We start from the raw sequence: 23,472 nt of genomic DNA, 5'->3' as shown, positions 1-23,472 counted from the left end.
CTCTTGGGACTATAGACTGAACTCATTTGGGTATATATGTTGACTGCTTTAACCTGTAAATAAACTTTTATTTATTTTTCATAGTTAATAAATCCTTAATTAGTTTATTATAGGATAGGCTACCAGCATTGCCTTTGGTGTGAGATCTAAGGTACAAATTGACCTGGGATAAGTGACTGGTCTCTTGGGACTGGGAACAACCTGAATATTTTGTGATTTTTGGTGTAAATGACCATTTATAACAAAGGTGGGGTCACCTGGGTGGCAAGACAGACTGGAGTGCCATGGGGACTGTCTGGGACTCCATGGCAAGACTGTCCCAGTGATGCAGGAGTTCACATCTAATGATAGAACACACCGCCAGTTTGGGGAGTCTGTGCTGCTTTTTGCCAGTCTGCCCTGAGGTTGGCACTCCCACTCCAGACAGCGTGACAGTATAAAAGGATGAGCTTGAACTGACACGGGATGGGGCCTTCATTTTGATTCAGCATATGGACGTGACTGCTGTTGTCAGAGTTACCGGTGTGGTGCTCTGCTCTATCCAAAGTTAATAACCGTCGGCTGCGTGCGTGTTCCCTCTGTGTGCTGCCCCAGCTCTGTGCAGATAGCCGACACAGCAGACCCCGAGAGAATCCCAAAGACCACGGACTCTAGTAAGGTACGAAGGCACCCGGCCAGGTTTACTGTCAAACAAAGCACAGTAATAGTTTCCCTCAGACTCTACAGGACATACTATGAATATGTGCCCCCTGGCAATGGACACAGCTCAGTCAGTGGTGGGACACTCCACTGCTCCCTAGGCCAGACAGAGACACCGCTCCAGGGATGCATCTTATACACAGGTACAAACAAGTTACACATCACTCCTGACGTATTGAGGTGCAACCCCTCTGTGCAGTAAAGTGCCGCCTCTCACCTTGTACATGTTGGTTCGAACAAAACAACTCTATCCATCATACTAGCCTTTTACCCCTGTCCTTGTTATCTATGTGGATGGTATAAGAATGTTCTTGTACCATTTGTGTATGGCTCTGGTATCCAATACACTTTAGATATAGGTTTATGCAACAGCATATCCTTATGCAACATCAGCCCTTTCCTTGCCAGCTTCTGTGAGCAGGGCCTGCCTCTGGCTCACAGCTTAACTTTGCTTTACGTTAGCAAAGTCTTGACCATTACTCTAGCTCAGGCCTTAGGCCTCATACCAGGCCTCTGATATAAGGGTTTATGTTTCAGGGCTTCATCTTACTACAACTGCGTCCCTTGGAGGGCCCAGTCCTTGCTGAAGGGTTGGAAGGGACACTGGCCTATCAGATTCCTCAGGAAGATGGGTGATTCCTGGTGTGTTTAAATCTGGTTTGTGTTTTGATATGTGATGCTTTTACTTTAAGAATAAAGGTGCTTGCTTACAAAGAGCCATGTGGTAACTTGTAATTACTGGCAACACACTGGTCATAGCTAAGGCTAAGATTTTGCCATGGATATTTTTATTAAAGGTCAGGGACACATCACAGGCAATAAAGAAAAATTCACGGAAGCCCGTGATGTGTCTCTGACTTTTACTAAAAATATCCATGATAAAATGGGAAGGGACCAGGCAGCTGTGGGGCACCTGAGAGCTCTGGGGTCCCCACCATCCATGGGGGCTCAGAGCTCCAGTGTCCCCAGCCCCACACCCCAGAGGGGAGCTGCTGAGTCCTCCTGCCCCACGGTGGCGGTGGGGAGCTGCCAGGGTCCCTCTGCCACGCGGCAGTGGCCAGGGAGCTGCTGGGATCCACCTGCCCTGCAGCGGCTCCCAGGAGTTGTGGGGTACTCCCCCATCTACGGGGGCTGGGAACTACAAGGTACCCCCATTGCCAATGGCAACTGGGAGCTTGGGGGCCCGCTGCCTCAGGTGGCAGGGCTACCTCACAGCTCCCAGCCACTGGCGCTGAAGTTAAGGAGGTCTTTGGAAGTCATGGATTCCATGACCTCTGTGACCAAGTCGTAGCCTCAGTCGTGCCCTGAGTGAGGAACGAGTGGGAGCGGTGGGAGACAGGCTAGGAGCGGTGGGATACCGAGTTGCAGCGGTGGGAGCAGTGGGAGACTGGCTTGGAGTGATGGAAGCAGTGGGAGACCGAGTCGTAGCGGTGGGAGTGGTGGGAGACCGAGTCGGAGCGGTGGGAGTGGTGGGAGACTGAGTCGCAGTGGTGGGAGCGGTTGGAGACTGGGTCAGAGCGGTGGGAGCAGTGGGATACTGAGTCGCAGCGGTGGGAGACCGGGTCACAGCGGTGGGAGCGGTGGGAGACCGGGTCGCAGCGGTGGGAGTGGTGGGAGATCGGGTCAGAGCGTTGGGAGTGGTGGGAGACCAAGTTGCAGTGGCGGGAGCCATGGGAGACCGAGTCGGAGCAGTGGGAGACCGGCTGGGAGTGGTGGCAGCAGTGGGAGACCGAGTCGCAGTGGTGGGAGCGGTGGGATGCCGAGTCGGGGCAGTGGGAGACCAGCTCGGAGCAGTGGGAGTGGTGCGAGACCAGCTTGGAGTGGTGGGAGACCTGCTCGGAGCGCTGGGAGCACTGGGAGACCAAGTCGCAGTGGTGGGAGCGGTGGGAGACCAAGTCGCAGCAGTGGGAGACCGGCTCAGAGAGGTGGGAGCGGTGGGAGACCGAGTCGGGGCGGTGGGGGACCGAGTCTCAGTGGTGGGAGCAGTGGGAGACTGAGTCGGGGCGGTGGGGGACCGAGTCTCAGTGGTGGGAGAGGTGGGATACCGAGTTGGGGCGGTGGGGGACCGAGTCTCAGTGGTGGGAGCGGTGGGAGACCGAGTCGGGGCGGTGGGAGACCGAGTCTCAGTGGTGGGAGCGGTGGGAAACCGAGTCGGGGCGGTGGGAGACCGAGTCTCAGTGGTGGGAGCGGTGGGAAACCGAGTCGGGGCGGTGAGGGACCGAGTCTCAGTGGTGGGAGCGGTGGGAGACCGAGTCGGGCGGTGGGGGACCGAGTCTCAGTGGTGGGAGCGGTGGGAGACCGAGTCTCAGTGGTGGGAGCGGTGAGATACCGAGTTGGGGCGGTGGGAGACCGAGTCTCAGTGGTGGGAGCGGTGGGAGACCGAGATGGGGCGGTGGGGGACCGAGTCTCAGTGGTGGGAGACCGAGTCGGGGCGGTGGGAGACCGAGTCTCAGTGGTGGGAGCGGTGGGAGACCGAGTCGGGGCGGTGAGGGACCGAGTCTCAGTGGTGGGAGCGGTGGGAGACCGAGTCGGGGCGGTGGGGGACCGAGTCTCAGTGGTGGGAGCGGTGGGAGACCGAGTCGGGGCGGTGGGGGACCGAGTCTCAGTGGTGGGAGCGGTGGGAGACCGAGTCGGGGCGGTGGGAGACCGAGTCTCAGTGGTGGGAGCGGTGGGAGACCGAGTCTCAGTGGTGGGAGCGGTGGGGGACCGAGTCTCAGTGGTGGACCGAGTCTCAGTGGTGGGAGTGGTGGGAGACCGAGTCGGGGTGGTGGGGGACCGAGTTGGGGCGTTGGGGGGCCGAGTTGGGGCGGTGAGGGACCGAGTCTCAGTGGTGGGAGCGGTGGGGGGCCGAGTCTCATTGGTGGGAGCGGTGGGATACCGAGTCGGGGCGGTGGGAGACCGAGTCTCAGTGGTGGGAGCGGTGGGAGACCGAGTTGGGGCGGTGGGGGACTGAGTCTCAGTGGTGGGAGACCGAGTCGGGGCGGTGGGAGACCGAGTCTCAGTGGTGGGAGCGGTGGGAGACCGAGTCGGGGCGGTGAGGGACCGAGTCTCAGTGGTGGGAGCGGTGGGAGACCGAGTCGGGGCGGTGGGGGACCGAGTCTCAGTGGTGGGAGCGGTGGGATACCGAGTCGGAGCGGTGGGGGACCGAGTCGGGGCGGTGGGGGGCCGAGTCTCAGTGGTGGGAGCGGTGGGATACTGAGTTGGGGTGGTGGGGGACCGAGTCGGGGCGGTGGGGGGGGCCGAGTCTCATTGGTGGTAGCGGTGGGATACCGAGTTGGGGCGGTGGGGGGCCGAGTCTCAGTGGTGGGAGCGGTGGGATACTGACTCGGAGCGGTGGGGGACCGAGTCGGGGCGGTGGGGGGCCGAGTCTCATTGGTGGGAGCGGTGGGATACCGAGTTGGGGCAGTGGGGGGCCGAGTCTCATTGGTGGCAGAGGTGGGATACCGAGTCGGGGCGGTGGGGGACCGAGTCGGGGCGGTGGGGGGCCGAGTCTCAGTGGTGGGAGCGGTGGGATACCGAGTCGGGGCGGTGGGGGGCCGAGTCTCATTGGTGGCAGCGGTGGGATACCAAGTCGGGGCGGTGGGGGGCCGAGTCTCATTGGTGGTAGCGGTGGGATACCGAGTCGGGGTGGTGGGGGACCGGCTCGCCGCGGTGCAATCCCCAGTCCGGAGGGAGCGGGGCAGGGCCAGCTGGTGCCCTGCGCCACGACCAGCCCGTCCCGCGGTGCCCCGGGAGGGGGCTCCGGGCAGGCCTGTGTCCCCGCGGCCCCCACCCGCCGCGCTCCTTCGCACCCGCAGAGACGGGCCTGGGCTGATGCCACGGGCGAGCCCCGAGTCCCAGCGGCCGCGCGCCGGGCGCTATTCCCCGCCCGGCCGCGGGTGGCGCCCGGCCGCTCTGTCCCGCCGGGCGCGTCTCGCTGGTTCCGCCGCCGCGACTGGTCCAAGTCTCGTGACCGGAAGCGGAAGTCCGGGGCCGGCGACGCGATGGCGGCGGAGGGGGACGTGGAGCTGGAGCTGGAGACGGAGCCGAACGGCGCCGGGGGCGGCGCGGACGGGGCCGGGGGGCGGCCGGCTGAGAAGCCCCGGAAACACGACAGCGGCGCCGCGGACCTGGAGCGGGTCACGGACTATGCGGAGGAGAAGGAGATTCAGAGCTCGAACCTGGAGACGGTGCGGGCGGGGGGCGGGGCGAGCGGGGGGGCGTGGGGAGGGGCCGGGGGAGCGGGGTGGGGCGCGGTGCCTGGGGGGGCGTGGAGGAGGGGCTGGCCGGGCGTGGGGAGGGGCCGGGGGAGCGGGGTGGGGCGCGGTGCCTGGGGGGGCGTGGAGGAGGGGCCGGCCGGGCGTGGGGAGGTGTGGGGGAGGGGCCGGCCGGGCGCGGGCGTGGGGAGGTGTGGGGGAGCGGGGCGGGGCGCGGTGCCTGGGGGGGCGTGGAGGAGGAGCCGGCCGGGCGTGGGGGAGGGGCGCGTGGGGAGGGGCTGGGGGGGCGTGGAGGGGGGGCCGGCCGGGCGTGGGGGAGGGGCGCGTGGGGAGGGGCTGGGGGGGCGTGGAGGGGGGGCCGGCCGGGCGTGGGGAGGGGCCGGGGGAGCGGGGCGGGGCGCGGTGCCTGGGGGAGCGTGGAGGAGGGGCCGGCCGGGCGTGGGGAGGGGCCGGGGGAGCGGGGCGGGGCGCGGTGCCTGGGGGGGCGTGGAGGAGGGGCCGGCCGGGCGTGGGGGTGGGGACGCGTGGGGGGCCCATTCAGAACTTGACCCTGGAGCTGGGGGGCAGAAGCTGCCTGTGGCTCTTCCCCACCCACTGGCAGTGGCCTGAGATTCCAGCCCGAGAGGCTGCAGCGTGTGGCTCCTCGGGGTCGGGGTGTTGGGAAGATGTTCAGCTTGGCCTGGTAGTGTATGCTGAAGTGATTGTGCTGCCTTCCTGGGCTGCGGGGAGATCTCTCCCTCTGTGTGCTGGAGGTAACCGTCCCTGCTCCTCCTGCCCAGGCCATGTCCGTGATTGGAGACCGAAGATCCAGAGAGCAGAAAGCAAAACAAGAGAGGTAAGCGCTCCCTGCACCTCTTGCCCCTTTCCAGCATAGAGCTTTGAGACGCAACCCCCATGCCCTAGTCTGAGCCCAGTGCAGCCACAGGTTAAGGATCAGCCTTATTTGTTGCTGTAGGTTAAAATAGCTTCTTTGGAGCTGAAGCTCAGACAATTCTGGTCCATGCCAAGCAGGGCTTTCAGTTCCTGAGCCAGTCAGTCCAGCAATAGGTGACTTAGCTTTGCACATGCAGAAGCTTCTTCAGGAGGCCTAGGGCTGCATTTTTCAAAGTGCGGGTCACATGTAAGGCACTGGGTTGCTCTGGTGAGCACTGACCAGGACATTAAAAGTCCTGTCGGTGGTTCTGCCTTGCTATTTGTTCTGACACCGCACTGTGCCCGGAATCGGCCAGCAGCAGGTCTGGCTTCCAGGCAGGGGGGCCGTGGGGCTCTGTGTGCTGCCCCAGACACCAGCTCCACACAGCCAGTGGGAGCTGGAGGGGGTGGTGCCTGTGAGCGAGAGCCCTGCAGAGCTGCTTGTGCATCTCTACCTAAGAGCTGGCCGTGCTGCTGGCCGCATCAGGCACAGTGCAGTCCATGGTGCCAGGACAAGCAGGAAGCCTGCCTCTGCACCCTGGCTGTGCCGCTGACAGGGAGCTGTCGGAGGTAAGTCCGTGCCCCAACCCTCTGCCCAGCCCTGAGCGCCACCCCCCCCAAACGTGGAGCCCCAAACCACCCAGCCCTGAGCCCTGACCCCCTCCCAAGCCCCAGCCCTGAGCCCCCCAAACCCCTCATCCTGGCCCCAGCCCAGAGCCTGCACCCCAGCCCAGAGCCCCTCCGACACCCCAAACCTCTCATCCCCAGCTCCACTGGGTCGCAGGCATCAACAATTTTCTTCAACTGGGTCCCCAGAAAAAAAGTTTGAAAACCACTGGCCTAGGGGACCAGGGTAGTTTTTCTGGTTAAACTTCCTGCCTGGCCAAGTCCAGTCTCAGGACTGGTGGCTTTATGCTTCAACAAGGAGTTGCTGCAAGCTTTCTGATTGTACTTTACAGTTGTGACTGAGTTGGTCTGGAGCCTGTGTTGTTGGTGCTTGATGTTCTGATTCCTTTTATTACAGGGAAAAGGAACTGGCAAAAGTTACTATCAAGAAAGAAGATTTGGAACTGATTGTGAGTATGGAAGGCAGGGTGGATTTGATTTAAATCGCTAGTCAGGAAGACTCAATTTAATTGTGGATTTCTACATAAAAATGCATTCTTGTTGGTTGTTATAACCTTAATACATATTCTTCACAACTCAGAGAGAGATGTAGGTTTCATTTTTAAACGGAACACACTATACATTTTTAAGTGATTTATATTGAAAACTTTTCAGATTAGTTTTACAGCTATATCAGAAAATGAATGATTGTTTGGTTTATTTCATTTACCAAAGGTAATTGAAATGGATATTTGAGGTGAACTATCTCCAATTCAACAGGTTAATCATTAATATTTGGAGGATTTTTTTGCCATGCTGTATTAGGAAGAGAACATCACCAGACAGACATTTAAATTGTTTTATTTAACTAAAACAACAACGTTATGTATTCTGGATTTTTTTCTTCAACAGCAAACATACAATATTTTAACAAAACAAGCATATGAATTTTTGAATTTAGTTAAACATTTAAGTTTTTTAAAATAAGGTTTGTTTTTGTTAAAATTGTTTTTAACTAAAATAGTTTAATTTTTTTTTAAACCAAAAATTAAATTGACAATGTCAGCCAGGTCAACTTAAAATATTGGCTTCTGTGGCTAACTCAGTCGTCTTCACCTTCATTTTCCTGTTTGTTCACAATCTGGAAAAGAAAAACAAGCTTTCCTGATCTTTTAGGTCCCAAACGATTTCTCAATTTGGAATGAATTAGTCCAAAGGAAGAAAATATTCTTTCTACACTGGCAGAAGAAGCTACTGCTGTTAGTGAGATTATCACTTCAAGAGGCTCTGAAACCAAGTGCTTAACTGACTTTCACCAGTTCACTGGTGTGACTTTCTTTAAAACATCGTCAGCAAACATATATTTCTTGAATAGTTCACCCCTAGCCCTGAAGTTTATTATAGTTGGCATTATGGAGGGCTGATTGCTGGATGTCCATGTCGTAGCCAACTCCTCTTCTTCAGCAGTTAAGGTTTGACCCTGGTACCAAGTATTGAGAATATTTGCAAGAAAATGAGCTGGAGATAGTGCTTGTCCCATTCTTTTTTTTTTAATGCTTGTAATTTAACTCTGTCACTGCATATTTCTCTTTTAAAGATCTCACTCCATTCCTTCCAAATTTCAACAGCGTCAGGAATAAAACAACTATTTCCCTGCATTTTGTTCAAGGCTACGGAAATAGGCTTCAGGGTACTCAGCATGTGTCCAACATTTCTCTTATGCCCAATGTTGAGAACTTTGGCTGTGACAGTGACATCTATTTATTTTTTCACGATTTTGTTCACAGTCATCAGATTAGGCTAGTTCTTGACATAGTGCTCAAAACAGTCCACTACTGAGTTCCATCGCACATCTTGTGGGAGAGTTAGCTTGGTTCCTCCCACTTTTTTCAGAGCAGCTGCTGCAAAGTGGTTGTTATGGAAGTATTTTGCAATTTCAACAACATTAGTCTTTATTTCAGGAACACTGAAGTCTTTGGCTAGGAGGTGCATCAAATGAGCACTGCAACCGTATGTTTTTGCGAATACAGACTAACACGGCTGCTACTCTGAAACCTGTTATTAGCTTGGGACTCTCTTCTAAATAATTTCTTCTCATCTTGGATACATTTGCAGCATTGTCTGTGACCAAGCTGCGTACTAGACATTTTTTTTCACAGTTTGTTATAGCTTTTACTGCTACTTCTTGTAAGTATTCTGCTGTGTGTGCATTTCCTGATATATCAATTGTTTCTGTAAGGAAGACATTCCCTTCTTTTGTTGTCACACAAGCACATACAACAGGATCATTGTGGACATTGCTCCACCCTTCGAGACTCAGGTTAACAGTTTTACCCTCTGAACCAGGGGGTTGGCATCCCTTTCAGAAGTGGTGTGCCGAGTCTTCATTTAGTCACTCTAATTTAAGGTTTTGCGTGCCAGTAATACATTTTAACATTTTTAGGAGGTCTCTTTCTATAAGTCTTTTTAATATATAACTAAACTATTGTATGTAAAGTAAATAAGGTTTTTAAAATGTTTAAGAAGCTTCATTTAAAATTAAATTAAAATGCAGAGCCCCCTGGACCGGTGGCCAGGTCCTGGGCACTGTGAGTGACACTGAAAATCAGCTCTCGTGCCGCCTTTGGCACACGTGCCATAGGTTGCCTACCCTTGCTCTAGACCTTTTGCACATTGCTCAATTTCTCTTTCATACACTTTATCCAACAGTTTGCCTGTGACATCTGCTCTGTTGGGTGGACTGTATCCTGGTCTTAATGACTGAACCATGTTAATGAAGTGTGGGTTCTCAATCATAGAAAAAGGAGAGTTTGTTGCATAAACAAATCAGGCAATTTTTTCATCAATTACTTCTTTTTATAATCTGCTGGTTCTTATCACAAACTTATCTATGGTTGTTTCTGGATGATGGAGATTTTTTTTTTTCTTTTTGCTACAGGTGATAGATATACTGTGGCTATGTGACATACATGATGTGACTGAAACACTGTCATTGGCAGATAACTCTGAAACTATAGAAAATGAGGGTGATCTTGAAGGTGGATAGTCTTCAGAATCCTGTATGTTGAGGATGGATTCTCCTAAACAAAATAAGCCCATGCCGTTATTTAATTATTATTACCATACTGCTTATTTAGTGTTACTCATTGCATTCACTGACACTCAGTACTACTTTAAAGGTGAAATTGTAAAAGGAAGATCTGCCTGTTTCAGCTATTTATTTTTATCACAACTGCATCTAAAATGATAGTATCATAGAGTAACAGCTATATTTTTTGCTCAAACATGAGAATTCAAGAATAGTCCAGAAGGAAGACAGGCAGTCCTTAAGAAAGAAGTATGAAATAAAAAAAGTTTATCAACCTGAAGATCCTGCATGTTCAGACATGTGCCTTTCATCATCATCTATGCAGCTTCCTCCTGAGAAGGAACATTTCTCATGGTGTTGTTTCATTTGGGCAACCAGGCCTTGCATTTCTTTGTTGCACTGTTTGCATTTTGCACGCATGCCTGTCTTACCCACAGGTAGAGGAAGTTCATTAAAATATTCCCAAACTGGGTCTCTTTTACGGCCTGCTGCCATTATGAGTTTTCCCTTCTAGTGAGAGAACAGTAGGGTAGATCTCAAATCAAAGAAGGCTACACTCAGCAAGATCTCAAGACTTTGGAATATGCTGCTCAAACAGTTTCACTTTTGTTTCTACTGCCTCTCCCTCCCTTCTCACATTTATCTCCAGACTTCTTCTCCTTGTCCAGATCTATTCCACCCCCCAACAATCTTCTATTCATTGAACTTTTTGAAACTTTGCACTTTTAGAGAGAGGTAAGGGATTGACTCTGTGTACACAAATTTGTAGAGGGACAATAGGGTTGAGGTCTGTTGTTTCTCACCTCTATATATTTATAAACATTTTTGCTGTTAACAAGCATGTTATCTCTGGAGACACAAATCCACAGTTTGAGAACTGCAAAACTAATCTCTGATGGTATCTTCTAGACTGAGCACTGAGTCCCATTGGGTATATAGAAACATTAACCTAAATAATCTATACAGAAGCCCCTGGAACTCCATAAAATTGGGTCCCTAATCCATGAACTATGGGAACTCATTTACAAAACTTTTTGTAAACATTGCATGAATATATTCTCATACTATAGAATTAATAATCCCTATTCCGTAGTGAGATATCTTTGAGCTATCATGTATCTTAATTAAAACTATCTTTAGATAAAATGCTTTTTGAGGAAAAAGCCTATCAAAAACTTTTTTACAAATCATTGATTTTTATCCACCCTGCTTTGCTGCATTGCACTGTAGTAGGCCAGGAACAGTAGCTGGACTCTGCAGCAGCTGTGTGACTCATACTCTTGTTTGAGGCCTCAGTAATGCTGGAGTACCAAACCTTAATTGAGTCCAACCCTTTTCTTGTGTGCTGTTGTGCAGCATCTCTTATCTCTGCTCCCTTCCCTGCAGATGAATGAGATGGAGATCTCTCGGGCAGCAGCGGAGCGTAGTCTGCGAGAACATATGGGCAACGTGGTGGAGGCTCTGATCACCCTCACCAACTAACCACATTCCTACTGGACCACTTTGAGAAGGGAACGAGGGAGGAAGACTCTTATTGGGACTTCATGAAATGTCATGTGCTGTCACCCCTGCCATGTGCACTGCCTTCCTAATAACTGTTTGACAGAGTGAGACTGGTCAGATGCTACATGTATTAACTTATTGAAATAAAGACATCTGTAACCTTCTGTGGATGCAGTTTGTAAAGCAGCTATGAACAGGCTCTGAGAAGCCTGAAAGAGTGTGCTACCATCCACCTGTTGTAGACAACTTTGACCACAGTGCTCTCTGTAGATGGCAGGCTACTTGCACACCTGTGTCACATGGTGCTCTGCTGTGTTAGGAATGAATATGGTGTCAGAAATGAGACACATGAGATCTGGCCTGTAAAGCTCACCAGGGTGGTGAGTACAGAGCTGAGGGAGCATTTTCTGAATGAAGTGTTCACTTAAACCCCCTTCAGAGAACAATGGCTGAGCTCTCAAAAGGAAGAGATGGGGTAGCATTCCCACCCCTGCTGAATGGTTCTTTGATATAAACTTTATTCCCTTATGCCTTTATATTGCTCCATCACCCCCAAGTCTGTTTCTCTCCATGCTGTTCACAGGCTTGCAGTCTAGAGCCTTTCTAGTTCTTATCTGAGCTCCACTGGCTTCAGTCTTTCCTCCATTAAGCCCATATTATCTTCCCCTTTTGTCAGCTCCTAAAACCACATGGTCTTAGGGCAGAGACCTTCTCAAGCTTCTCTATTTACACCATGCTAGAAGCCCTGAGGTGTGTGCCATGTAACATGTCTGGGGTTAATTTAAGGGGAGGTTCTGGCTGACTCAGAGCATGCCCCTGGTTTCAACACCTCACAGGCTGCTTTATAGGGTCACAGCTCCCTACTGAAACCCCCTGGCAAGCCTGGTTGTTAAAAAACTTGTCCTGGCAGCAGGGACTTGGCTCTTAAAGGCAGTGTAGAGTTGAAAGGCGAGAGAGAAAACTAGCTTCAACTTGTGCCCAGTTAGGGGGCTGTGTGTTCACCCTTGCTCTGAATAGCTGCTGGAGGGGCAGAGCATCTCTTCAGTCTCTAGCTGTGGCCAAGACTGGCTTGTGGGGAATTTGTGTTTATTGCCTGCACTGACTGCTTGGTGTGAGAAAGCTGCTTCCCAGAGGAGATGGTGGGCTGTAGCTCTAACAGCCGAATAGCACAAAGCCAGGGCACCAGCACAGAATACCCCCCAAAGGAGAGCAGAAACAGTGCTGGGATACACAGCTGTAGCAGGCAGGGCTGAAGGGAACAGCTGCTGAGTCACCTCCTCACTCAAAGCCAGGATTCCATCCAGCGTACACCAGCAGGTTTAGTGAGCACAACTGCCCTAACCCTGCACCTGCTGTGAGCTGAGGCCCGCAGCCCCGAGAGAAGGAAGAGTGCCTTGCTTCAGCCACCAACGTGCCCCTCCCTCCCCCAGAGGGATAGCAACACCAGTCTTGTGAGAAAACAGCTTTTAATCAAAACTCAGGTCTTGTGCCTTAGGGCCTGGAAGAGCCCCATACCCGACTGTACAGGTAGGGGAGCCTAGAGCCAAGCAGAGGGCTAGGCCAAAGAGACTTGGAAGCCCCTCAGAGGTGGGGCAGAGGAGACTGTTACAGCTGTTCCAGAGAACAAAAGGGAACTACATTCCCAACTGTAGATGGGGTGTTGTGCAGAGGTGGGGAGATACTTTGGAGCAGCCTGTAGGACCCTGCTGCTAATTCCAAGAGAACTGGGAATTTGCTGCCCTCTGGCAGTGGGAATCTGGGAAGCTGTCTAGTTCCTTGGGGCTGGTGGGGGCGAAAGCCATTCAGCACTGGGTCTGGCCAGCCTAGCACAAGGATGGACTTTTCCTCTAATTCCAATTGAGCCAGGTGGAAAGTCTGTGCAGCCCCGCGCAGGTTACCAGGCAGAATGGTGAGAGCTCAGCGCTGGAGTACAGAATGCAACACCCAGCTCAACAAATGGAGAGTAGAAGGAATTGGCCAAGACAGGTGCACTTTATGCCCCAACGCACTCGCAAGATTTCTGGCAGGGTTAGGACCCATGGCAGACAAGTGCCTTTCCGCCCTGCTGTCAGTAGCATGACACTGTCCTGGGCACTCCCTTAGGTAGTTTTCCGCTTCTTAGCCGATGGTCTCTCAAAGACGTCCCGCACACCGGCTGCCTTCTGCTTGAAGAACTTGGTGTTCTGTGCACTTTCCTGGCCCCAGGCAGAGTCGAAGGAGGTTGTGTCCTGATCCACCAGGTGTGTATACTTGGTCCGCCCAGAGCGCCCAAAGTTTTTGACCTAGGGAGAAAAAAATTGTGTGAGCAGCAACCCCCCCGCAAGCAGGACCTGCAGCATCCTCAGAGTACACGGCACCACTGCTCCACTGTGGACCAAGCCTCCGTGTCACCCCAGAGCACAGGTGCCCTCTAAGGCCCTGCTAGCTGAGAGCCCACCCAACTCCCCTAAGCCCATCTCCAGCACACACACCTGCATGACTTTAGGCAGGATGGTCTTGTTGAAGTGATCCTCCAGTGTGGGGGCACTGAAATCTCTTTTGTACACTTCCTCATCTTCATCCTAGGGAGGGACGGACATGCGGCAGTCATTTATAGTAAGCCCCCAGGGAAACCAGGTAGGGACACTCTTCACAAACAGCATAGTTCAAAGAGTCCTGGTAACAACACTCAAGATTCCCTCCTTGTGTCAGAATCACAGAAATTGGAGACAAGGCTTGTGTCCCATCTAGTCCATCTCCAGGGTCTAGAACATGATTAGCCTCAACAGTCCATATTTCAGGGCTTTATTCAGACCAGTGGCAAATACAGCAAGCAAAGAACCTCCCACCACATTTGTTTCTTGTAGCTTTTAGGCACTTTCCAAACATCCTACAACCCTCCTGCTCTGGGGCGCTGCACTAGGTTAGAGGGAAAGGTCACAGCATAAGGGGAGAGTCCTGGGATACACAAGACAACAAAATGTAAGCAGGTGTGCAAGGGGTCTCACCATTCAGATTCCAAGGCCCTTATTTTCACCTGAATGTGTCCAGTCTCAAACTCCAGCCATGGGACCATGTTATACCTTTTGCTGCTAGACTGAAGAGCCCATTGGTAAACATTTGTTCCTCAGGTAGGTACTTATAGACTGGGATCAGTCATCCCTTAACTTTCTCTTTGTTAAACCAGACAGACTCAAGGAGCTCAATCTATCACTATAAGGCAGGTTTTCTAATCCTGTAATCACTCTCATGGCTCTTCTCTGACCCCTCTCCAATTTATCCACAGCTTCCTTGAGGGCAGGGGCTTTGTGGATGAGCTCAGGAAGGGCAGTGTGTGCAGCCAGCAGAAGCAGGGGTCTGTTTATGAGACGGGCAGATGAGGCTAGCTTTAATGATGTGGCAGAAGTGACAAAACAACAGGCCACTTGATTCTGCCTCTGACAGCTGTGACAAGCTTGCCTAGGATCCAGTAAAGGAAGGGCACCAGTGGAGGGATTCAGGGGGGACAGCATGCATAGAACAGACAAGGCAATGGATTCTGGCACCAACACTTCGTAAGGCAGCAGGAGGCAGCGTGGGAAGGCTGTCACTGCAGCGAGATGGCAAGTGATGAGGGCCTCAAGGAGAGTTTGAGTTGTAAAGGTAGAAACGAAAAAGGACAGATTCTAGAGATGTGGAGGAAACAGCAGCAAGTTCTGGATGTGTGGGACATGGAGGAGACACAAATCAGCCCAGGTTACGGGCCTGAATGCCAGGGAAGAGATTTGGGTTGACAATGACAGAGAAAGGGGGAGTGGAAAGAGTGTTGGGCCATATGAGATCAAATAGTGACGAGACATCCACATAGATCTGTCAGTCATTACCAGAGAGGTATTAGTGCAGTGATTTTCAAGCCTCTGAGTGCGACCCCCCCATACATTAAAAACACTTTTTAATATATTTAACACCATTATAAATGCTGGAGGCAAAGCAGGGTTTGGGGTGGAGGCTGACAGCTCGTGACTCCCCATATAATAACCTCACAACCTCCTGAGGGGTCCCGACCCTCAGTTTGAGCACCCCTGTATTAGTGGATGCATGAGAAAACCCCCCAGGAGGTCAAGTGACAATCAATTTCACTGTTAGGAAGCTTCCTGGCATTCAATGTAACTTCACCTTCAGGCAAGCCCAAATCACACCCTTCCCCCTCTTAGGGATTCACACCTGTCAAACACAGCAGACTCATCCTGATCTCCTGACACCACACACTCTTCGGTGGCTGTGTTGCCACTATGCAGCTGTAGCCCTTGTAATCTTTCCCTTAAACCAATCCTTCCCCTGAAGCATCCAGAACGGAATGCACTGTTCCAGGCGTGGTTGCCACAGAGCAGGGCCCCAGCAGTCACTCACCATGAAGAAGGCCCCACGATGGTAGTACTTCTGCAGGAATTTGTATTTGCCCTTCACTGCCTTGTTGGTGATGACCTTGCCATTGGCCCGGAGCTCAGCACGGCGCTCCTCCTCCGTCAGGTTCCGCATGCGCTCAATCTCAGCCTTCTCCTTCTCCAGTCTGTGCAGGAGGCATGAAGCTCGTTAGAGCCAGCCCTACTCTCACCATGCCCTCTGCTCTGCCCAGAGGACAGAAAGCTTGTCCCACTCACATCCCTGGCCAGAGACTGAAGCTCCAGGAAGCAATTCAACCCACTAAATTCCAGGGGCACGCACCAAATGCCCTGTCCCTCCAGGAGCTAAGACCGGGTGCCCTCTGCTCTGCCTTAGGCCGCAGACAGAGCAGGAAATGGGGAGGGGAAGATGCCCCCTGGTGGCCGCTGTCTTCTGGGTCAGGGACTAGAGACATTCAACCCCAAGCCCAGGCTGCAGCAGCACTTACGCCTCTCGCTCCTCGCGGTCCCGTTTGATGCGCTTCAGCTCACGCACTTTCCAGGACTCGTACTCCTCCTCATCGTTCTCGTCGTCCGTATCAAGCGCTTCCAGGGCAGCCAGCGAGCGCTTGTTCTCCTCCAGCTCCTTCTTAGTCTCCTCCTCCACAATCTGCAGAGGGGACCAAGCTGGGAACTGAGCCTGTTGCAAGCAGACCAACCCTCTCCCCCTCCCACAGATATTCTGCCCCACTGGACAGTCCCCCATTACCTTGAGCGTGTACTTCCGCCTCTCCTCCGCCAGCCGCTTTGCCTCCTGCTCCAACTCCTTCTGTTTCACAGCCTCTGCCTCTCGTTCCTGGACTGTAACTCGATCCTTCCTGGAACAGAGGGGCCATCACAGGCTTCTTTCCCTCTCCCACCGCACCTGACCCATCCCTCTCGAAGTCCCACACCAGCACTGGCTATTTCGCTCCTCTGGAGTCAGTGTCTGCCCCTGGGATCCTCACCTGTCTGGTGCTGCTCCAGGCCCAGCTGCCTTAGCAACTTTCCGAGCGACCTCTAACACCCCCAGATCTGGGGAGAGAACCATTTCCTGTGGCACTCTGCACCTCACTGGCAATCACCCTATCACCATTGAGTGGCACCAACCCAAAAATAACAGCTAGTACCATGAAGAGACTCTGAGCCCATCCAGCTTGCATACACTGCAGGGTCAGACACTAAAAACAACAGCTGCCTGGAATCTATCACACCCAGACTCTCCATTACACAGACAAATGCTGCATATCTGTGCCGAGCCGGCACCTGACCTGCAGATAGAACCTGAGGTGCTATTAGCATGTGCCCCAGTTGCTTTCTCAGTTACATGAGAACGAACTCGAGCACCACTTCTCTGTGCACCGGCTGATCCTTCACGTTTTCCGTCTAGGCTGGCATTCTGTCCTCCTTCAGGTGTGAGCAATCCCCCACCCCCCAACAGCAAAGTACGCCACCTACTTGCGGATGAAGACAGGTTTGAGCCGTGGCTCTGTTTCATCCTCACTGTCTGTGTACTCCTCATACTCAGACTCTGATTCAGACTCCTCGCCAGACCTGCCCTCGTCCTCCACTTCCATCACCTCCATCTCCTCATTCTTCCTCTCCTGGGCTCGCTGGCGCATCATCCCACGACGACGCTCAATTTCCTAATTGAGGCACACCAAACCCAAAGGGAGTCAGTGGAACTACTGACCTTCCACTCACCCCCAGTTCTCTTGCAGAGGGGTGGGGGAGGATGTTTGCCCCAAGGAAAGCCCGAGAGGGGCAGAGGCCCTAAGTCCATTCTAACTCCTTCATTCAGTGGGTGAAATGGATGGAATTTACTGGCATTAACAGTACTGATTCCTTGTTCCATAGAGGCCACACTCTGATCCACTGCTCTGCATACCTCACCATGCAAACCAGAGTGGGCTTCAGCCAATGTTCTCTCCCACAGCAAGGCCAGTGGTGAGACATCTGCACATAAGAGCTGCCATACTGGGCCAGACCAGTATCCTGTCTCTGACAGTGGTTAGTGCCAGAGCTTCAGGGAGAGTGTGCAGAACAGGGAGCTTTGGAGAGATCCACCCCATCTTCCCCAACAAGTTTCTGGCAGTCAGAGATTTAGGGTCACCCCGAGCAAGGGGTAGCAGCCCTTACCATTTTGGCTAATAGCCATTGATAGACTTGTCCTCCAGGAACTTACCTAGGTGGGTTTTTTTTAACCCAGTTTTACTTTTGACCTTCACAACATCCCATGACAACATGTTCCACAGACTGCCTGTGCATTGTGTGAAAAAGTATTTCCTGTTGTATTCAATGTTCTGCCTATTAATTTAATAAGGCATTTGTATTATGTGAAAGGGTAAATAATGCTTCTGCAGTCACCTCCTCCACACCAGTCACGCTCCTATAACCCTCTATCACCTCCCTCCTTCGTCGTCTCTCTTCTAGGCTGAACAGCATCAGTCTCTTTAGTCTCCCCTTGTAGGGAGGCCGTTCCGTACCCTTGATCATCTGTTGCCCATTAAGAACCTTTTCCAGTTACACTATATCCTGAGATGGGCAACCAGACTGCCCATAGTATGCAAGGTGTGGGCGTACCATGGATTTATAGAGTGGCATTATGATATTTTCGATCTTATGATCTATCCCTTTCCTAATAGTCCCTAACATTCTGTTCGCTTTTTTGACCGCAGTTGTGCACTGAGATGAAGTTTTCAGAGAACTAGCCACGAAGACTCAAAGTTCTTGCATGGTAACAGCTAATTTAAAGCTCGTTATACATGTGTAGTTAGAATTATTTTTTCCAATGTGCATTACACTTTCCACTTATCAATTGTTGAATTTCTTCTGCCAGTTTGTTGCCCACTCATCCAGTTTTCTGAGGTCCCTTTGTAACGCTTTGCAGTCAACTTTGGACTTACGTATTTTGAATAATTCTGTATCATCTGAAAACTTTTCCACTTCACTGTTCATTCCCTTTTTCAGATTATTTATGAATATGTCGAACTGCACACAACCCAGTATTGGGGACCCCATTATTTACCTCTCTCTATTGTGAAAACGCACCATTTATTCCTACCCTTTGTTTCATATCTTTTACTGATCCATGAGAGGACCTTCCCTCTCATCCTATGATACTTATCCCATGTAACCCAAATAGCAAGTCGAGGCCATCTGTAGACAGACAGTTAACCTCTTTCAGATTCGTTCACATATTAGCCAGACCCATCTGCCCATGGATCTGGTACTGCTTTGAGCTGCAGGAAGCTGGACCCCACCCTGTGGAAACTCAGCTGAGAGAGCGTGGGGAACTGGTGCTTCCAGCACATTTGCAGCTCTGCACATACCTCATCGTCAATCTCTTCTTCTTCCTCCTCGCTAGTATCCTCCCGTTCCATGCGCCAGGCATCTCCCTCCACCTCCGAGTCACTTTCTCCAACTACTTCTGGCTCGACAATTTTGCGGTGCCTTGCGAGTCTATGCACAGACACCAAAATTAACATTTCATTGCAATTCAACTGCCATAAAGCAGCAACCGTAGGCCACAGCCCATCTAAATGCTCTGGGGCGCTTCAAACTGAAGTCCCCATACATACACATCCAAGCTATTTGAGGACTTCAATAGCTCAGACATAGGTTAAGGGTTTGTTACAGGAGTGGGTGGGTGAGATTCTGTGGCCTGCGTTGTGCAGGAGGTCAGACTAGATCATAATGGTCCCTTCTGACTTTAAAATCTATAAGCCAGCCAGGAATTCTCAAGCCATTCCAACCCCACAATGACCCTGTCCTAACCCTCCTAACCCCACTGTTATAGCCCAATAATCACAGCAAAGGTGTATCTCAGCATGCCAAGCTGAACATGCATTCATCTCAAATACTCAGGTAACTAAAAAACATGACTAGACCCACCAGTGTCTGAAATATAACGAGACAGTAACAATCACAGCACTTATGTACATGCTGCTCCAGTGCAAACCACGGGTTACTCTCCTTGGCAGTCTGAGCACCTAGGCTGCAGGCAGAGCTACAGCAGCAAAGTTTGGAAAAAGTAACATTTATTCTCAGAAGGTTGGTTTACACGGTGACATTTAAGATCCAGTAGCTGGATTGCTCAGGAATAGACACCTCTGTTCATCCCACCTTAGCAAATGCAGCTTCCACTGGGATCCTGCGTCTTCATTAGCAATTGTAAATATTGAGGCAATGCTAGAACTGACCCATAGATATGAATATTCCTCGTAGACATGAATTAGTGACTTGAGGTGAATTAAACAAACATTACTCATCTGTCTATCCCAATTAGATGCAGTAACATGACGTCCCCCTATCTCCATACAAGAATGTTATCCTGTTTTATAGATTTTGCTTTCCTCCCCATGTTAAGACCTTAAGGAGCTAGCTGTATTATTTATGGTCACTTTCAGAACTTGCTGACTAATTGCCCTAGCCTACATCTAAAGAATTATTTGTGACAATGTGTAGGGCTGTTTTTTCCTTCCTGTACCCCTCTATTTAAGATGTGGGGAATATATAAAAAGGACACTTCAAAAAGTTACACACCTGAAAAATGCATCCCTACAACTGACTCAAGCAAAGTCTAGTTATCATAACAAAAAGTTGAGAGAAAACCTTTTCTTTCCATATATTTCTTCGTATTTTCAGTTTGTTTACAGTGCCTTGGACAGCATGTCGGCAGAGTCAGCTTCAAAGGCTCGGTCTTTCACAAAGAGAAACTGCCGAAAACATAACGAAGGTGACTGTAAAGCCACAGCTGTAAGGGTCTCTCAAGGGCAGGTGGGCCTGATGCTACTTGCTGTGTCTCTCTCTTTGACTAAGCCAGGGCTGTCATGGACAGGAGCTCACCTCTCCTCCACATCCTCGTTAATGCGGTTCTGCAAGCGCCGCAGACGGGGGTCACTGGAGGAATCTTCCTCCTGCTCCTCTGGCTCCAACTCCTGCTCCTTTGCCTTCTTAATAAACTGGAACTCCTCATCCTCCTCATCCGACGACTCCATGGGCGCATAGTCTGGCCGCTTCCCCGACACATAGCGCTTCACCTTCACCTTCTCCATGGAGATCTCACCTGTGAGGAGGGAGGGGGATGGGTTACTGCACACCTGTGCTTCTCACCGCCCCAGCACCACAGGACAAAAAGGGCACAGCTCCCAAGACACCAGAGCAACTAACGCTGGGGAAAACCCACCTGGCCCACCCAGCTGGGCCCACCCCCCCCCCCGTCTCCACACGCCCCCGTCCCGTGAGACGACACCCCCCCCTTCTCCACACCCCCCCGTCCCGTGAGACGACACCCCCCCCTTCTCCACACTCCCCCGTCCCGTGAGACGACACCCCCCCTTCTCCACACCCCCCCGTCCCGTGAGACGACACCCCCCCTTCTCCACACCCCCCCGTCCCGTGAGACCACACCCCCCCCTTCTCCACACCCCCCCCGTCCCGTGAGACCACACCCCCCCCTTCTCCACACCCCCCCGTCCCGTGAGACCACACCCCCCCCTTCTCCACACCCCCCCCGTCCCGTGAGACCACACCCCCCCCTTCTCCACACCCCCCCGTCCCGTGAGACCACACCCCCCCTTCTCCACACCCCCCGTCCCGTGAGACCACACCCCCCCCTTCTCCACACCCCCCCGTCCCGTGAGACGACACCCCCCCGTCTCGTGAGACGACACCCCCCTTCTCCACACCCCCCCGTCCCGTGAGACGACACCCCCCCGTCTCCACACCCCCCCGTCCCGTGAGACGACACCCCCCGTCTCCACACCCCCCCGTCCCGTGAGACGACACCCCCCGTCTCCACACCCCCCCCGTCCCGTGAGACGACACCCCCCGTCTCCACACCCCCTCGTCCCGTGAGACGACACCCCCCGTCTCCACACCCCCTCGTCCCGTGAGACGACACCCCCCCCGTCTCCACACCCCCTCGTCCCGTGAGACGACACCCCCCCCGTCTACACACCCCCCCGTCCCGTGAGACGACACCCCCCCTTCTCCACACCCCCCCCGTCCCGTGAGACGACACCCCCCCGTCTACACACACCCCCGTCCCGTGAGACGACACCCCCCCCGTCTCCACACCCCCCCCGTCCCGTGAGACGACACCCCCCCCGTCTCCACACCCCCCCGTCCCGTGAGACGACACCCCCCCCGTCTCCACACCCCCCCGTCCCGTGAGACGACACCCCCCGTCTCCACACCCCCCCGTCCCGTGAGACGACACCCCCCCGTCTCCACACCCCCCCGTCCCGTGAGACGACACCCCCCCGTCTCCACACCCCCCCGTCCCGTGAGACGACACCCCCCCGTCTCCACACCCCCCCGTCCCGTGAGACGACACCCCCCCGTCTCCACACCCCCCCGTCCCGTGAGACGACACCCCCCCGTCTCCACACCCCCCCGTCCCGTGAGACGACACCCCCCCGTCTCCACACCCCCCCGTCCCGTGAGACGACACCCCCCCTTCTCCACACCCCCCCCGTCCCGTGAGACGACACCCCCCCGTCTCCACACCCCCCCGTCCCGTGAGACGACACCCCCCCTTCTCCACACCCCCCCCGTCCCGTGAGACGACACCCCTCCGTCTCCACCCCCCCGTCCCGTGAGACGACACCCCCCCCGTCTCCACACGCCCCCCCCTCCCCTGAGACGCCACCCCCCACACCCCGGGCTGAGCCCGACACCCCCCCGTCCCGGGCCCACACCCCGCACCCCGGCCGCTCTCACCCTTCTCGTTGCGGACGGGCACGGCCCCCGCCGTGGACTGGATCGGCGGCTGCTTCATCAGGGCGCTGGGGACCGACATGGCGGCAGCTTCTGGCCCAAACGCGGGACCCACGGACACCGCAGACAGCCTCCGGCAACCGTCCACCCCGGAACCGGAACCACCCTCTCACGGCATCACCGCCAAGACCCGGAACCGGAAACTAGCTGAGCTCTCGCACTCCCACTGACCGGAACTGTGTCAGAACGGGTCCGGGAGGAGGGATAGAGTTTCCGGAAGCAGATGATAGACTGTCGGCCCCGCGCCGCAGGGAATTGTGGGACGGTGGCGCTGGACACAGGGCTAGGCGGGCCTCCCCTGCTCCCCCGCGCCGGGGGTTCCCGCGGATCTCGGCGACGCCCCCCCGCCCCGCCTCAGCCGGGAGCCCGGTCCCTGGGGGCTCGGGCCCGGTCAGCCGGGAGCCCGGTCCCTGGGGGCTCGGGTCCGGTCAGCCGGCGCTGGGAGCTGGCGGCTCCTCCCTCGCCGGCCCCGCCCGTCTCCGAGGGCCTGGCCTGGGGCAGCGCCGAGGATCGCGGGGAGCGGAGCGGCCTGGCGGGGAGCCGCGGTGTTTGCTCGCAGAGGGGGCCTGGCCTCTCGGGTTGGGAGGCGTCCCAGGCGGGGGCCCCGGGGCCGGAGGGCCGAAGGGGGGGCCGGAGGGGGCCCCGGGGCCGGAGGGCCGAAGGGGGGCCCGGAGGGTTCCGGGTGGATGAGATCTGAGAGCCAGGCCCAGGCTGAGTAAGCAGTTGTAATGGGGCAGACTGGGTTTAGGGGCGCCAGAGGGGCTGGTGCCTGCTGATCTCAGCAGCTGCCTCTGGGGCGTGGGCGTGAGGGAGGCTAGTGATCAGGAGGGATAACAAGAACCCGGACAAGGGAGGAAAGGGCTGTGTGGAGGACAGCAATGGGATTCAGGCATGGAGACGGGGCGGTGATGATGGAGAATAAGGGAGAGCAAAGAGTTTGGTGGGAGGAAAGAGCAGGAGCTTAGTTTTGATCTCCAGGAGCACGAGTCACATCCCTGCTGTTAGCGCCAGGTCTTGGTCCCTGTTGGGCAGTGGAAGAACCTAATTGCCCTGCTGTGACCTGCACCAGCCACAAGAAGTGGGAGGCAGGAGGGTGGGTTTGCTCTTTGCTGCATTGCATCCCTGTTTGGGATGTTGTGAGCTCCACTGGGCAGGGACCATTTATGCATCCGAGTCCTGAGGGCGACTCACCGAACCTGCCCTCATGCCAGGAGGCGGGTTAGCTCCTCCCTCAAAGCAGGGGCGGAAGTGATTGCCTCTCAGATGCCCATTGTCCAATACCAGAGCTGACTCAGCAGTGCCAGGC

At 54.1% G+C, this 23,472-nt stretch overlaps 2 protein-coding genes across 2 annotated transcripts; one reads left to right on the top strand and one right to left on the bottom strand.

Annotated features, from left to right (window-relative positions):
• The first annotated feature begins 4,664 nt into the window (after positions 1–4,664).
• Positions 4,665–11,168, top strand: HYPK (huntingtin interacting protein K). Its single transcript, XM_077828749.1, has 4 exons — positions 4,665–4,868; positions 5,675–5,730; positions 6,832–6,883; positions 10,888–11,168. Exons 1-4 carry the CDS (start codon positions 4,683–4,685, stop codon positions 10,981–10,983), a joined length of 390 nt encoding a protein of 129 aa, XP_077684875.1. The 5' UTR covers positions 4,665–4,682; the 3' UTR covers positions 10,984–11,168.
• Positions 11,169–12,453: 1,285 nt separating this feature from the next.
• MFAP1 (microfibril associated protein 1) lies at positions 12,454–22,309 on the bottom strand. Its single transcript, XM_077828627.1, has 9 exons — positions 22,110–22,309; positions 20,232–20,451; positions 18,716–18,845; positions 16,842–17,029; positions 16,114–16,222; positions 15,854–16,014; positions 15,373–15,532; positions 13,476–13,565; positions 12,454–13,286 (listed from the first exon to the last, which is right to left on the bottom strand). The coding sequence occupies exons 1-9, from the start codon at positions 22,186–22,188 to the stop codon at positions 13,104–13,106; spliced, it is 1,320 nt and encodes a 439-aa protein (XP_077684753.1). The 5' UTR covers positions 22,189–22,309; the 3' UTR covers positions 12,454–13,103.
• Positions 22,310–23,472: the final 1,163 nt, after the last annotated feature.

This window comes from Eretmochelys imbricata, chromosome 10 (assembly GCF_965152235.1).
Source record: "Eretmochelys imbricata isolate rEreImb1 chromosome 10, rEreImb1.hap1, whole genome shotgun sequence".
Lineage (NCBI taxonomy): Eukaryota > Metazoa > Chordata > Testudines > Cheloniidae > Eretmochelys > Eretmochelys imbricata.
This window is presented reverse-complemented; position numbering and strand designations above follow the sequence as displayed.

Excerpts from the sequence above, each read along its gene's own strand:
- HYPK (XM_077828749.1), top strand. The coding sequence starts at position 4,683 with ATGGCGGCGGAGGGGGACGTGGAGCTGGAGCTGGAGACGGAGCCGAAC. Across the intron at positions 4,869-5,674 it reads AGAGCTCGAACCTGGAGACG|GCCATGTCCGTGATTGGAGA; the intron begins GTGCGGGCGGGG and ends CCTCCTGCCCAG. Across the intron at positions 6,884-10,887 it reads AAGAAGATTTGGAACTGATT|ATGAATGAGATGGAGATCTC; the intron begins GTGAGTATGGAA and ends CCTTCCCTGCAG.
- MFAP1 (XM_077828627.1), bottom strand. The coding sequence starts at position 22,188 with ATGTCGGTCCCCAGCGCCCTGATGAAGCAGCCGCCGATCCAGTCCACG. Across the intron at positions 18,846-20,231 it reads AACGAGGATGTGGAGGAGAG|ACTCGCAAGGCACCGCAAAA; the intron begins GTGAGCTCCTGT and ends GTCTGTGCATAG. Across the intron at positions 15,533-15,853 it reads GACCGCGAGGAGCGAGAGGC|ACTGGAGAAGGAGAAGGCTG; the intron begins GTAAGTGCTGCT and ends CCTCCTGCACAG.